This window comes from Eriocheir sinensis, unplaced genomic scaffold, assembly GCF_024679095.1.
Source record: "Eriocheir sinensis breed Jianghai 21 unplaced genomic scaffold, ASM2467909v1 Scaffold5, whole genome shotgun sequence".
Taxonomy (NCBI): Eukaryota; Metazoa; Arthropoda; class Malacostraca; order Decapoda; family Varunidae; genus Eriocheir; species Eriocheir sinensis.
Genome location: NW_026111831.1, coordinates 711,572 through 727,847, shown reverse-complemented (window position 1 = coordinate 727,847; position 16,276 = coordinate 711,572). Strand labels below are relative to the sequence as shown.

The 16,276-nt window shown below is 52.2% G+C and overlaps 1 protein-coding gene across 2 annotated transcripts; it reads left to right on the top strand.

The window, feature by feature from the left end:
* The first annotated feature begins 275 nt into the window (after nt 1–275).
* On the top strand, nt 276–15,838 carry LOC126992707 (uncharacterized). 2 transcript variants are annotated; one of them, XM_050851517.1, is made up of 7 exons: nt 276–395; nt 2,769–2,923; nt 4,327–4,554; nt 11,483–11,935; nt 12,836–12,904; nt 13,582–13,669; nt 13,827–15,838. In XM_050851517.1, exons 2-7 carry the CDS (start codon nt 2,855–2,857, stop codon nt 15,689–15,691), a joined length of 2,772 nt encoding a protein of 923 aa, XP_050707474.1. In that variant the 5' UTR covers nt 276–395; nt 2,769–2,854; the 3' UTR covers nt 15,692–15,838. The 2 variants fall into 2 exon arrangements, with proteins under 2 accessions (XP_050707474.1, XP_050707473.1); XM_050851516.1 differs by having other exon boundaries at nt 12,833–12,904.
* The last annotated feature ends 438 nt before the right edge of the window (nt 15,839–16,276 follow it).

Below are 16,276 nucleotides of genomic sequence, written 5' to 3'. Positions count from 1 at the left end.
CTATGAAAGGAAACTCAATAAAGATAATAATAATGATCTGAGTAATAATAATGACAATAAGATTAGTAAAAATAGCAATATGATGATTAGAAATACAGTAAAAATCCCAATACATAATAAAAGGTGGTTATCTATCTATAGCTATAAAAGGAAACTCAATAAAGATAATAATGATGATTTGAGTAATAATAATGACAATAATAATAGTAAAAATAACAATAATGATCAGAAATACAATAAAAATCACAATAAATAACAGGGGTTTCTTGAGGATGGTGAGGCTCTGGCAACACTGCGAGGCGTCCATTTCCCTCTTGACTGAGAACGAGTGGAGAAGTTTTCATAATTTTCGTGATTACTCGCCCCAGAGAAAGTGATTCGTCGTGTCCTGCCAGGTGAGAAAACTTAAATACCTTCCCTTCCAGCAGACACAGCCATTGAACGCGGGCCTGCTTGTATTAAGGCAGAAATAAGGGGTTTTGTGAGGGACGAATTCGGGGCGGATTTGGCGCTAAAGAAAAAAATGGGTGAAAATAATAGTTGACCTTTCTCTCCCTTCTCTCCCACCTTGACCTTTCTCTCCCTTCTCTCCCACCTTGACCTTTCTCTCCCTTCCTCCCTTTTCCATTCTTCTCTCTCTCTCTCTCTCTCTCTCTCTCTCTCTCTCTCTCTCTCTCTCTCTCTCTCTCTCTCTCTCTCTCTCTCTCTCTCTCTCTCTCTCTCTCTCTCTCTCTCTCTCTCTCTCTCTCTTATTTCCCTTCATTCCATTTCTTTAATATTCTTCCTTTCTCTCTCTCTCTCTCTCTCTCTCTCTCTCTCTCTCTCTCTCTCTCTCTCTCTCTCTCTCTTATTTCCCTTCCTTTCATTTCTTCTTTCATATTTCTCTCTCTCTCTCTCTCTCTCTCTCTCTCTCTCTCATTATGACCACAGTACCCCAACAACACCCAGATGTACCCCAATGTGACCCAGTAATACCCCGATGTACCCCAGTGATATGCCAATGTGCCTCAGTGGTAGTTATGCCCCCAGTCTTCTTAAGGGCAGTGGTCAGCGGGCTTTTTTTTTTCAATTGTTTTTTTTTGTGCCGTTTAGATGCTGCATTTACTGTAAAGAAAATCATACCCCAATGTAACCCACAGTACCACAGTAGATATCTATGCCCATGTAACCCAGTGTACCCCAGCAAGGTATTATTTTGTTTTGCTTTTAACGCTCTTAGTTTTTGGATGAAACTATTTTTTCTGGTAGTTTTGGTGTGTTTTCTATGAATCTGACATTTGCTTCACCTGATTATCATTGGTTTTCAGTACCCCCTGCAGAGATGTCAGTGATCTCTGAGAAAACAGACTCAGAACAGTGTAGAAGACATCAACAACTTCCAGAAAAATAGTTTTGTCCAATATAATAATGATAATATTGAAAATGGCCGTGTAATGTGTGTGGGCGGCGTAAACCCTTGGCTCACCACTGCAGCCACTCCACCGCCATCGACAACATCGGTGCAGCACCAAGCAGGACACACGTATTGATTATAAAAAATATCAAAAGTAAACAAACTAAATGTAACCTAACCCACCTAACCTAAGGTGCCAATTCTAACCTACCTATGATAAATATTTGACATGGTCTTATTATGGTTATCATTCATTTGCACAACAAGTCTTAAAACAGTCAAAACAGCTTAAATGCTATCAAATGTGTATTGTAAGTCACATACTTCGTAACTCGACTGCCTGTAAAAGGTAGAGGTCAGGGTAAGGCTCGTGCCGTGACCCTGACCTGGTTCTGCTGGGGCCCACCGTGAGGCAGACTTCCTCCGATTCCTCCACATTTGATAAGCCTGCCATCAGTGACGGGTGCAGGGCAAAGCCTGCGAGACCCTGTATCTCAAAGGAGGAAGGGCTCCAGAGCCCCTATTTTTGTTTTGGGGGTGTCTAGGGAGGCGCAGAAGCAGTGCCCGCTTTCAAAACCAGACTGGGCGTCAACCTTGAGAGGGCTCTGTGTGATCTCTGTGATCTACTGAAGCATCGTTAGGCTCTCAGAAGCTCACCAACTCCCTCACCTAGCGAATGAGCTCAGAAGGAGAAGGTTAACACGGTAGCAGCGGGGATCATGTTTCTTAATGGTCCCTCCAAGTGAGAAAAAGGAGAAAACATCACCCCTCACACAAACCATTTCATAATATATATCAAAGCATTTCTGATCAGATTATGTATCATCTATTTTTGGGGATAAATATCATGACACAAATTTGGCCCGTCGCTGGTACCGGGTTAAAGGTAGATTTAATGCAACTCTTGAGATGAGGAGACCTGGAAGGGAAAGCAAATTGTCAGGACTGCAACAACCACTGAAGTATTATGCTGCAGTGTACCAGACCAGGCCAGGCAGTGTTTACTTCTGGGTACATGATGCGCAGGGCCCCCGTACATGTGCAACACAGGCATATTTGTGTTGGCTGTTGGGGGGATGGGGGAGCTGAGTGTGCAGGGGAAGGAAGTGAATCAGGTGTGTAATTATTAGTGTTGGTGTGTTGTGGTGTCAAGTGAGTGTGTATTTGTTTTCTGAATGAGTCTGTTGTACTGCAGTCTAAAATCCTTCTTAACCCCATTGGCGCTCTGGCTGGCCGAAGCAGGCGCTGAACCCATGCAGAGCCTCGTCTATATCCTAACGGCGATCCCTTTAGCAAGTAACATTTCCAAAGCAAGACTTAAACTTTAAACCATGTGGAAATATTGCATCGATTAATTCATGGCTTTCCTTTGCAGTGTGAAGTGAAGTGACTGGCATGAGGAGAGAGAGGATGGTGGCCTGAGAGACAGACAGACACACAGACAGAGACAGACAGACAGCCATGGCAGCAGACAGCATGGAACAACAGCTGAGATTTCGCTGGAATGACCACATGCAACACTTGTCTAAGGTAAGGAAGAGGAAGAGGAGGAGGAGGAGGAGGAGGGAAGGGGTGGTTGAAGGTTGGAATTGGGAAAAGAAAGAAGAGAAATTGAGAGAGAGGGAAGGAGAAGAAGAGGAAGAGAAGTGGGGTGTAGGAGGAAGAGGAGGAGGAGGAGGAGGGAAGGGATGTCAGAAGATTGGATAGAGAGAAAGAGGAAGAGAAACAGAGAGAGGAAGGAGGAATAGAAGGAAGATAAGTGGGGTATAGGAGGAGAAGGAAGAGGAGGAGGAGGAGGAAGGGGAAGGGATGTCAGAAGGTTGGATAGAGAGAAGGAAGAAGAGAAACAGAGAGAGGAAGGAGGAAGAGGAGGAAGAGAAGTGGGGTATAGGAGGAGGATGGAAAGGGAAGGGATGTCTGAAGGTTGGATAGAGAGAAGGAAGAAGAGAAATTGAGAGAGAAATGAGGAAGAGGAGGAAGAGAAGTGGGGTATAGGAGGAGGAGGAGGAAGAAGAGGAGGAGGAGGAGAAGATTAACATATATATAGCCATCCTCAAATCCTTGCACATAATTCAAAACATCATATATTTCAACACCAAGATTATGTTCAATTTTCCTCCATTTGGTCAGACAGTTTCCTTACCTCTGTGGCTGTTTGATTTTCCTTTTTGATGTGCCGTTCTCGTAGTTTTGGGCAGAGTGTGTTTTGAAGCAACTGTTAGACTGCACAGTACACTCACTCACTCACTCAACCACTCACGCACTCACTCACTCAACCACTCACTCACTCACTCACTCACTCACTCACTCACTCACTCACTCAACCACTCGCTCACTCACTCACTCACTCACTCACTCACTCAACCACTCACTCACTCACTCTCTCACTCACTCACTCACTCAACTTTTGTATATAACTGTCATCTTCCTCCTCTTCCTCTCCCCTCTCTCCCAATTTCTCTTCTTCTTCTTTCTCTGTATCCAACCTTATAATGCCTCCTCTTCCTCTTCTTCCTCTTCCTCCTCCTCCTCCTCCTCCTCCTCCTCCGCCTCCTTCTTCTAAACCCCACTTCTTTTCCTCCTCTTCCCCTTCCTTCTCTCCCAATTTCTCTTCTTCCTTCTCTGTATCCAACCTTGTAACACCTCCTCCTCCTCCTCCTTTTCCTCCTCCTCCTCCTCCTCCTCCTCCTTCTTCTAAACCCCACTTCTTGTCCTCCTCTTCCCCTTCCTTCTCTTCCAATTTCTCTTCTTCTTTCTCTGTATCCAACCTTGTAACCCCTCCTCCTCCTCCTCCTCCTCCTCCTTCTTCTAAACCCCACTTCTTGTCCTCCTCTTCCCCTTCCTTCTCTTCCAATATCTCTTCTTCCTTTTCTCTATCCAACCTTAACACCTTTTCCCTGTTCCTCACTCACTCCCTCCCTCCCTCCCCATAGGTCCTGACACTTCAAAGGCTCCAGGAACAGTACTGTGACATCACCCTGGTCTCCGAGGATGGCTACCTCACCAAGGCTCACCAGGCGGTTCTTGCATCCACGTCCACCTACTTTGAGAGGGTGCTGGGTGACATCCGGCCAGAGCAACACCCCATGGTAGTGCTGCGAGGGGCTAACCTGCAGGAGCTGACATGCCTCTTGGACTACATGTACCAGGGGAAGACGCAGGTGGGTTGAGGAGGAGGAGGAGGAGAGAGAAGGGGATGAGGAGGAGGAGGAGTTTGGAGAGAGAAGGGGATGAGGAGGAATGGAGCAGTTTAGGAGGAGGAAGAGGAGGAGGAGGAGGAGGAGGAGGAGGACGAGGAGGAGGAGGAGGAGGAGGAGGAGGAGGAGAGAGAAGGGGGTGAGGAGGACTGGAGCAGTTTAGGAGGAGGACGAGGAGGAGGAGGAGGAGAGAGAAGGGGATGAGGAGGAATGGAACGGTTTAGGAGGAGGAAGAAGAGGAGGAGGAGGAGTTTGGAGAGAGAAGGGAATGAGGAATGGAACGGTTTAGGAGGAGGAAGAAGAGGAGGAGGAGGAGGAGAGAGAAAGGGGTGAGGAGGAATGGAACGGTTTAGGAGGAGGAAGAAGAGGAGGAGGAGGAGGAGGAGAGAAGGGAATGAGGAGGAATGGATTAGGAGGAGGAAGAAGAGGAGGAGGAGGAGGAGAGAGAAAGGGGTGAGGAGGAATGGAACGGTTTAGGGAGGGAGGAAGAGGAGGAGGAGGAGAGAGCAGGGGGTGAGGAGGAATGGAGCAGTTTAGGAGGAGGAAGAGGAGGAGGAGGAGGAGAGAGATTTAGGAGGAGGAAGAAGAGGAGGAGGAGGAGGAGAGAAGGAATGAGGAGGTATGGAACGGTTTAGGAGGAGGAAGAAGAGAGGAGGAGGAGGAGAGAGAAGGGGATGAGGAGGAATGGAACGGTTTAGGAGGAGGAAGAAGAGGAGGAGGAGGAGAGAGAAGGGGATGAGGAGGAATGGAACGGTTTATGAGGAGGAAGAAGAGGAGGAGAGAAAAGGGAATGAGGAGGAATGGAACGGTTTAGGAGGAGGAAGAAGAGGAGGAGGAGGAGGAGAAGGAGGAGGAGGAGGACGAATGGAAGGAGGAAGACTAGGAGGAGGAGGAGGAGGAGGAGAGAGAAGGGGATGAGGAGGAATGGAGCAGAGGAGGAGGAAGAAGAGGAGGAGGAGGAGGAGAGAGAAGGGGGTGAGGAGGAATGGAACGGTTTAGGAGGAGGAAGAAGAGGAGGAGGAGGAGGAGAGAGAAGGGAATGAGGAGGAATGGAACGGTTTAGGAGGAGGAAGAAGAGGAGGAGGAGGAGGAGAGAGAAGGGGATGAGGAGGAATGGAACGGTTTAGGAGGAGGAAGAAGAGGAGGAGGAGGAGGAGAGAGAAGGGAATGAGGAGGAATGGAACGGTTTAGGAGGAGGAAGAAGAGGAGGAGGAGGAGGAGGAGGAGAGAGAAGGGGATGAGGAGGAATGGAACGGTTTAGGAGGAGGAAGAAGAGGAGGAGGAGGAGGAGAGAGAAGGGGATGAGGAGGAATGGAACGGTTTAGGAGGAGGAAGAAGAGGAGGAGGAGGAGGAGAGAGAAGGGGGTGAGGAGGAATGGAACGGTTTAGGAGGAGGAAGAAGAGGAGGAGGAGGAGAGAGAAGTGGGTGAGGAGGAATGGAACGGTTTAGTAGGAGGAGGAGGAGGAGGAGGAGGAGGATGATAGAGAAGGGGGAGAGGAGGAATGGAGCAGGTTCGGAGGAGGACGAGGATGAGGAGGAGGAGAGAGAAGCGGATGAGGAGGAATGGAACGGTTTAGGAGGAGGAAGAAGAGGAGGAGGAGGAGGAGAGAGAAGGGGATGAGGAGGAATGGAACGGTTTAGGAGGAGGAAGAAGAGGAGGAGGGGAAGAGGCATTAGAAGGTTAGATAAAGAGAAAGAAGAAGAGAAATTAGGAGAAAGGGAAGGGGAAGAGAAGGAGGAAGAGGAGGAGGAGAAGGAAAGAGGGGAAGGGTGTTAGAAGATTAGATAAAGAGAGAGAAGAAGAGAAATTAGGAGACAGAAGAGGAAGAGGAGGAAGAGAAGATGAGTTAGGGAGAAGGAGGAAGAGGAGGAGGAGGAGAAGAAGGAAAGAGGAGGAGGAGGAGAAGAAGGAATGAGGAAAGGGTGTTAGAAGATTAGATAAAGAGAGAGAAGAAGAGAAATTAGGAGACAGAAGAGGAAGAGGAGGAAGAGAAGATGAGTTAGGGAGAAGGAGGAAGAGGAGAAGAAGGAAGGAGGAGGAGAAGAAGGAAAGAGGGAAGGGTGTTAGAAGATTAGATAAAGAGAAAGAAGAAGAGAAATTGGGAGAGAGAAGAGGAAGAGGAGGAAGAGAAGACGAGTTAGGGAGAAGGAGGAAGAGGAGGAGGAGGAGAAGAAGGAAGGAGGAGGAGGAGGAGAAGAAGGAAAGAGGAAAGGGTGTTAGAAGATTAGATAAAGAGAGAAATTAGGAGACAGAAGAGGAAGAGGAGGAAGAGAAGATGAGTTAGGGAGAAGGAGGAAGAGGAGGAGGAGGAGAAGAAGGAAAGAGGAGGAGGAGGAGAAGAAGGAAAGAGGGAAGGGTGTTAGAAGATTAGATAAAGAGAGAGAAGAAGAGAAATTAGGAGAGAGAAGAGGAAGAGGAGGAAGAGAAGATGAGTTAGGAAGAAGGAGGAAGAGGAGGAGGAGGAGAAGAAGGAAAGAGGAGGAGGAGAAGAAGGAAAGAGGGAAGGGTGTTAGAAGATTAGATAAAGAGAAAGAAGAAGAGAAATTAGGAGACAGAAGAGGAAGAGGAGGAATAGAAGATGGGTTTAGGAAGAGGAGGAAGAGGAGGGAAGGGATGTCAGTGTGTGTGTGTGTGTGTGTGTCAAAGGGTTCTATGTTATGGAGTAATGAACTATTTTTATTCATCATCTTTACTGTTGTTTTTGTCATTATTTTCATTAGTGTTTTCCTCTTAATCTCTTTCTATCTTCTTGTTATTTTCATTCTTCTTCTTCTTCTTCTTCTTCTTCTTCTTCTTCTCTACCTTTTCTTCTTTATTATCTTCCTTCTCCTTGTTCTTCTTGTTCCTCCTCCTCTTCACTTCTTCCTAACACCCTTCCCAACACCCTAACACCCTTCCCAACACCCTAACACCCTTCCCAACACCCTAACACCCTTCATAACACCCTTCCCAACACCTCACACCCTTCATAACACCCTTCCCAACACCCTAACACCCTTCATAACACCCTTCCCAACACCTCACACCCTTCATAACACCCTTCCCAACACCCTAACACCCTTCCCAACACCTTAACACCCTTTCCAACACCTAACACCCTTCCCAACACCTAACACCCTAACCCCCATCCCAACACCATAACACCCTTCCCAACACCCTAACACCCTTCCCAACACCCTAACACCCTTCCCAACACCCAAACACCCTACCCAACACCCAAACACCCTACCCAACACCTAAAACCCTAACACCCTTCCCAACACCTTAACACCTTCCCAACACCCTAACACCCTTCCCAACACCTTAACACCCTTCCCAACACCTAACACCCTTCCAAACACCCTAACACACTTAACAACAACTAACACCCTTCTAAACATACTAACACCCTTACAAACTTACTAACACCCTAACACCCTTCCCAACACCCTAACACCCTTCCCAACACCCTAACACCCTTCCCAACACCCTAACACCCTTCCCAACACCTAACACCCTTCCCAACACCCTAACACCCTTCCCAACACCTAACACCCTTCCCAACACCTTAACACCCTTCCCAACACCTAACACCTTCCTAACACCCTAACACCCTTCCCAACACCCTAACACCTTCCCAACACCCTAACACCCTTCCCAACACCCTAACACCCTTCCTAACACCCTAACACCTTCCCAACACCTAACACCCTTCCCAACACCCTAACACCTTCCCAACACCTAACACCTTCCCAACACCCTAACACCCTTCCCAACACCCTAACACCTTCCCAACACCCTAACACCCTTCCCAACACATAACACCCATCCCAACACCCTAACACCCTTCCCAACACCCTAACACCTTCCCAACACCTACCACACTTCCCAACACCCTAACACCCTTCCCAACACCCTAACACCCTTCCCAACACCCTAACACCCTTCCCAACACCCTAACACCCTTCCCAACACCTAACACCCTTCCCAACACCCTAACACCCTTCCCAACACCCTAACACCCTTCCCAACACCCTAACACCCTTCCCAACACCCTAACACCCTTCCCAACACCCTAACACCCTTCCCAACACCCTAACACCCTTCCCAAAACCTAACACCCTTCCAACACCCTAACACCCTTCCCAACACCCTAACACCCTTCCCAACACCCTAACACCCTTACCAACACCCTAACACCCTTCCCAACACCCTAACACCCTTCCCAACACCCTAACACCCTTCCCAACACCCTAACACCTTCCCAACACCTAACACCCTTCCCAACACCCTAACACCCTTCCCAACACCCTAACACGATTCCCAACCCCCTAACACCCTTCCCAACACCCTAACACCCTTCCCAACACCCTAACACCCTTCCCAACACCCTAACACCCTTCCCAACACCTAACACCCTTCCCAACACCCTAACACCCTTCCCAACACCCTAACACCCTTCCCAACACCTAACACCCTTCCCAACACCCTAACACCCTTCCCAACACCATAACACCCTTCCCAACACCCTAACACCCTTCCCAACAACCTAACACCCTTCCCAACAACCTAACACCCTTCCCAACACCTAACACCCTTCCAACACCGTATCACCCTTCCCAACACCCTAACACCCTTCCCAACACCCTAACACCTTCCCAACACCCTAACACCCTTTCCAACACCCTAACACCCTTCCCAACACCTAACACCCTTCCCAACACCTAACACCCTAACACCCTTCCCAACACCCTAACACCCTAACACCCTTCCCAACACCCTAACACCCTTCCCAACACCCTAACACCCTTCCCAACACCTTAACACCCTTTCCAACACCCTAACACCCTCCCCAACACCCTAACACCCTTACCAACACCCAACCCCCCTTCCCAACACCTTAACACCCTTCCCAACACCTTAACACCCTTCCCAACACCCTAACACCCTTCCCAACACCCTAACACCCTTCCCAACACCTTAACACCCTTCCCAACACCCTAACACCCTTCCCAACACCTAACACCCTAACACCCTTCCCAACACCCTAACACCCTTCCCAACACCCTAACACCCTTCCCAACACCTTAACACCCTTTCCAACACCTAACACCCTTCCCAACACCTAACACCCTAACACCCTTCCCAACACCCTAACACCCTAACACCCTTCCCAACACCCTAACACCCTTCCCAACACCCTAACACCCTAACACCCTTCCCAACACCCTAACACCCTTCCCAACACCTAACACCCTAACACCCTTCCCAACACCCTAACACCCTTCCCAACACCCAAACACCTTCCTTCAACACCTTAACACCTTCCCAACACCCTACCACCCTTCCCAACACCCTACCACCCTTCACAACACCCTAACACCCTTCCCAACACCTAACACCCTAACACCCTTCCCAACACCTTAACACCCTTCCCAACACCCTAACACCCTTCCCAACACCCTAACACCCTTCCCAACACCCTAACACCCTTCCCAACACCCTAACACCCTTCCCAACACCTAACACCCTAACACCCTTCCCAACACCTTAACACCCTTCCCAACACCCTAACACCCTTCCAACACCTTAACACCTTACCAACCCCCTAACACCCTTCCCAACACCCTAACACCCTTCCCAACACCTAACACCCTTCCCAACACCCTAACACCTTCCCAACACCTAACACCCTTCCCAACACCTAACACCTTCCCAACACCTAACACCCTTCCCAACACCCTAACACCCTTCCCAACACCCTAACACCCTTCCCAACACCCTAACACCTTACCAACCCCCTAACACCCTTCCCAACACCCTAACACCTTCCTAACACCTAACACCCTTCCCAACACCCTAACACCTTCCCAACACCCTAACACCCTTCCCAACACCTCACACCCTTCCCAACACCCTAACACCCTTCCCAACACCTAACACCCTTCCCAACACCCTAACACCCTTCCCAACACCCTAACACCCTTCCCAACACCTAACACCCTTCCCAACACCCTAACACCCTTCCCAACACCCTAACACCCTTCCCAACACCCTAACACCCTTCCCAACACCCTAACACCCTTCCCAACACCTCACACTCTTCCCAACACCCTAACACCCTTCCCAACACCCTAACACCCTTCCCAACACCCTAACACCCTTCCCAACACCCTAACACCCTTCCCAACACCTAACACCCTTCCCAACACCCTAACACCCTTCCCAACACCCTAACACCCTTCCCAACACCCTAACACCCTTCCCAACACCTTAACACCCTTCCCAACACCCTAACACCCTTCCCAACACCTCACACCCTTCCAACACCCTAACACCCTTCCCAACACCATACCACCCTTCCCAACACCTTAACACCCTTCCCAACACCCTAACACCCTTCCCAACACCCTAACACCTTCCCAACACCTTAACACCCTTCCCAACACCCTAACACCCCTTCCCAACACCCTAACACCCTTCCCAACACCCTAACACCCTTCCCAACACCTAACACCCTTCCCAACACCCTAACACCCTTCCCAACACCTTAACACCCTTCCCAACACCTTAACACCCTTCCCAACACCCTAACACCCTTCCCAACACCCTAACACCCTTCCCAACACCCTAACACCCTTCCCAACACCTAACACCCTTCCCAACACCCTAACACCCTTCCCAACACCCTAACACCCTTCCCAACACCCTAACACCCTTCCCAACACCTAACACCCTTCCCAACACCCTAACACCCTTCCCAACACCTCACACCCTTCCCAACACCCTAACACCCTTCCCAACACCCAACACCCTTCATAACACCCTAACACCCTTCCCAACACCTAACACCCTTCCCAACACCCTAACACCCTTCATAACACCTCCCAACTCCACATCTTCCGTCACAGGTGGACCAGAGCCTGATAGAGTCCGTGCTGGAGGTGGCGGACTTGCTCGGGGTCAAAGGACTGTCTGGCATCCGCTCGAACCCGGCCATACAGAAATTCATGTCACCCGCACCCACACCCACACCCACAGCACCACCCAACCCCAGTGTGCCATCCGACGGGGTACAGGGGGACCTCACGCCACCCCCTGCCCCCCTTGCCCCTTCTGCCCCCCCTGCCAAGGATGGTGACCCGCCTCAGATGTCTGGGATTGACCTCTCCATGGCAAAGAACGAACCCAGGTCACCCAAGGACACGGCAGGGGTCATGTCCGCTCTCCCGCCCCCCGCCACCCCCAGGGAAACGGGTCCTGTGGCTGTTGAGGCCTTAGCACCGCCCCCGCCAACCCCCTCGTCCTTGCCGCCGCCGCCGCCGCCACACTCAACGGCATCGTGTAGGAAGAGGAGGCGGCTGGTGAGTGTGTGTGTGTGCGTGTGTGTGTGTGTGAGAAAGAGAGAGAGATAAATTTTGGTATATGATGTTTGACAAGGTTCCTCTTTTTCTTCTTTTCATTCTTCTAATTACTTTTCTCATAATGGCTTCCTTGTAATGGGTTTAAGTTGGATAAATTCAGATTCAACAAGGACACAGACAAAAATTGGTTCACTAACAGAGTGGTGGATGAGTGGAACAGGCCTGGCAGTCATGTGGTGAGTGAGTGCCAATACTAACAGAGTGGTGGATGAGTGGAACAGGCCTGGCAGTCATGTGGTGAGTGAGTTCCAATACTAACAGAGTGGTGGATGAGTGGAACAGGCCTGGCAGTCATGTGGTGAGTGAGTGCCAATACTAACAGAGTGGTGGATGAGTGGAACAGGTCTGGCAGTCATGTGGTGAGTGAGTGCCAATACTAACAGAGTGGTGGATGAGTGGAACAGGCCTGGCAGTCATGTGGTGAGTGAGTGCCAATGCTAACAGAGTGGTGGGTGAGTGGAACAGGCCTGGCAGTCATGTGGTGAGTGAGTGCCAATACTAACAGAGTGGTGGATGAGTGGAACAGGCCTGGCAGTCATGTGGTGAGTGAGTGCCAATATGATAACCAACCCTTACGTTCTACTAATGTTCTCTCCTTATGTTCTAATGTTCTCTCTCATCTTTTGTCTCTGTCATGTTCTAGTGATGTTCTTTCATTTTCTTATGGTATCAATGTTCTCTGTGTCTTCCTATGCCCTTATGTTCTACTAATGTGTTCTCTTCTCCTTATGTTCTAATTATGTTCTTTAATGTTCATATGGTATCAATGTCCTCTCTTCTTATGCCCTTATGTTCATGTTCTCTCTCTCTTATGTTCTAACGTTCTCCCTCGCCCAGCAGGACAGCCCCAGCTCAGAGGACAACCTGGACTCCACGTCAGACCCAGATTGGGGGCGCATCAGTTCTCAGGTGAGTGGACTGGGGTGGACTGTTGTGGACTGGGGTGGAGGGTGACTTTAGTGGTATTGCATCATTTAGTTATAGGGGCAGCTTGTGGGGAGAGTAGAGGAAAACTTGAAGGCATGCATTATCCCCTTATCATGCATGGGTAGTTTTATAAGCCTTGGACAGGATAGGATAGGACAGGATAGGATAGGGCAGGATGGGACAGGATAGGATAGGGCAGAACAGGGCAGGATAGGACAGGATGGGACAGGATAGGATAGGGCAGAACAGGGCAGGATAGGACAGGATGGGACAGGATAGGATAGGGCAGAACAGGGCAGGATAGAACAGGATGGGACAGGGCAGAATGGGACAAGATTGGTTAGGACAGGGCAGGATAGGACAGTGCAGGATAAGACAGGACACAATAGGACAGGGTAGAATAGGACAGGATGGGACAGGATAGGATAGGGCAGAACAGGGTAGGATAGGACAGGATGGGACAGGGCAGAATGGGACAAGATTGGTTAGGACAGGGCAGGATAAGACAGGACACAATAGGACAGGGCAGAATAGGACAGGACAGGGCAGGATAAGACAGGCTAGGAGAGGACAGGACAGGACAGGGTGGGTTGTGTCCTGCTGCCTCTCATGTTTTGTTTTCCTTCCCTTGTTGTTGTTGTTGATGCGTCCTGCCCCAGGTGGAGGAGGCGCCCCGCCCCACCGCCGACACCCAGCCCCGCACCATCACCCTCACCGCCATCTCCACTACTGCTGCTGCCGCCCCAGGTGAGTGTGTGTGTGTGTGTGTGTGTGTGTGTGTGTGTGATTATATGCTGTTATATGAGAGAGAGAAAGAGAGTGTGTGTGTGTGTGTGTGTGTGTGTATGTTGGGGCGGGGAGGGTGTCTTGGCCCCGGCCCCGCCCCTGACAGTCCTCCCCACAGGGGCGGGGCCGCGGGTGGAGCGCAGCGTGGAGGTGCCGTGCGAGGCGGGGCCACTGACCATCAGCCTCACCACCGGGACGGAGGCTCCCCCGGGGGGCCGCCACACTCCTGTCCGCCGCCCCCTGCTGCCCTCTGCCTCCCCCTCCCTCCCCGCCGCGGCCCCGGCGCTGCGGCGGGCCAAGCGGCGGCTCAGGGCGCGGCGCAATGAGGACGGCCGCCGGCGCTGGCTGGCACGGGAGCGCCGCGCCCTGCTGGGCTCCGAGGCTGGCGGCACCCTGGGGGGGCGGCCAGTCACCAGGACCCTGCGGCGGCGGGGGGCGGCGCCCCGGGCACAGACTGGTGGAGACGGTGATGCCGGCAGTGGTGGTGGCGGTGTTGTCCAGGCAGACTACTCCCCCGGGGCGGGGCAGGCCGCTGCCCCAGACCACCTGCACTACTACCACCACCACACACAGCAGCAGCAGCACCAGCAGCAGCAACAACAACAACAACTTCAACAGCAACAACAACAACAACTGCAGCAACAAGAACAGCAGCTTCAGCATCTTCACCAGCAGCAGCAGCAGCAGCTCCACCTCCAGCAGCAGCCCCAGGTGCCGCAGCCCCTCCACTCCGGGCCGCAGCAGCAGCAGCAGGTTGGTGGTGGTGGTGGCGGCGTGGTGGAAGTGGAGTATGAGGGGGAGCCTGAAGGTGAGGTGGAGCCAGACGTGGAGGGCTTCCCGGCCGTGTCGCCGCTGTCGCTGTTCTCGCTGCCGCCGGCGGTGCCCCGCGCCAAGCAGCGGCGCACCAGCCTGACGCTGGAGCAGAAGGTGCAGGTGGTGGAGGCCTTCCTGGCGGGCAAGAGCCAGCGCCAGATCGCCGGCCTGTACGGCACCGGCAAGACGCAGGTCAGTGGCATCATCCGCCGCCGCGAGGAGGTGCTGGAGGCCTACCGCGACTCCGTCCTGCGCGGTGACCGGATGACGGCGCAGCGGCGGCGGCGGCGCGGCGGCTACGCACGGCTCAACCAGCACCTCATCCAGTGGTACCGGCACGCGGCGGGGCAGGGCGGGGCGCGGGTCACTGCCGGCATGCTGCGCGCCAAGGCCCTGCAGCTGGCACCACAGCTGGGCTACCACGACTTCAAGGCCTCCAACGGCTGGCTGGCCACCTTCAAGGCCAACCACAGCCTCAAGTTCTCCCGCCCCGGCCGCGCCGCCCCCACCCACCTGCCCTCCGGCCCGCCCACCACCACCACCGCCGCCGCCACACAGCACCACGACACTGACGACGACAACCTGGCGGGGCCGGCACAGCGCAGGGTCCCCCCGCCCCCCCCCACGGCCTTTGTGGAGGAGGGGGAGGCCGAGGGGTCCTGCAGTGGCCCCGCCCCGCCACACCCTGACCACGAGGAGGACCTGGGTCCCACCAGACAGACCCTGGACCCCTGCGAGTCCCCGGTGGACCCCAGCGACCCTGCGGGGCTGCTGCACCCGGGGCTGGTTGGGGCGGGGCTGGCCAAGCCTCCCCAGATGGTCAACGCCCTCGGGGCCAACCTGTCTGCAGCATACAACTTGTCCCGTGACCTGGGGCGTGACCTGGGGCGGGGCGAGGCAGGGCCCGGTGACCTGAGTGCCGCCATGACGGCCAGCCCCCTGGGGCACCCCGCGGTGGCCCTGGCAGCGGGGCGTGGTGTGGAGGGACCCCCGGCTAAGGTCCCCGAGGGCCCCTTGGTGGCCTACAAGTCCGAGGAGCCGCTGCCCTACGCCTACGACCCCCAGAACAGGATGGCCGAGGCCGCCCCGCCCCGCCCCGCCGAGTACAACTACGCCCCCTACGGCTTCCCCGGCAGCTACTACGGCTACCACTTCCTGGGCCAGTACTGAGGCCCCCCCCGGTGCTGTGCTCTCTCTCTCTCTCTCTCTCTCTCTCTCTCTCTCTCTCTCTCTCCCAGTAGTCCTTGCTTACACACACACTTGATATATTTGTGTAATGAGGTAAAAAATGTGAAAATAAATCTGATCTTTCACGTCTTTCTTGTAAAATTTTCCCCGGGAACACCTGACTTACTTGTGCTTAGGTTCAGTAGTAATTCCCGCACCCTTCACAAAGCCTCCACGTCGCTTCAAGGGTGAGTTGTGTTGCTGTGTTTACCTTGTGTTGCTGTTCTGTGTGTTGCTTTGTGTTGAGTGTGTTTTCAGGCACCATAGATTTGTTAGTTATTTTGAGGTCAGTTACTAGTTTTAGCCTTTTTTTAGGTTTACGATATTTTTAAAAGTCCACCTCATCCACATTCCACCTCTCAGAATATCCATCAGTCTGTAATCTTAGCCAGGAAATTATTGTACTAGATTTTGCTTAACAGTTCTCTGGCTAGTTAGGTTTTTTATTTTCTGTTTTTCCTTCCTTCCCTTTCGCTTAATTTCCTTTCTTTCAATTCCCTTCCCACCCCTTCCCTCTCCTCTCCTCCC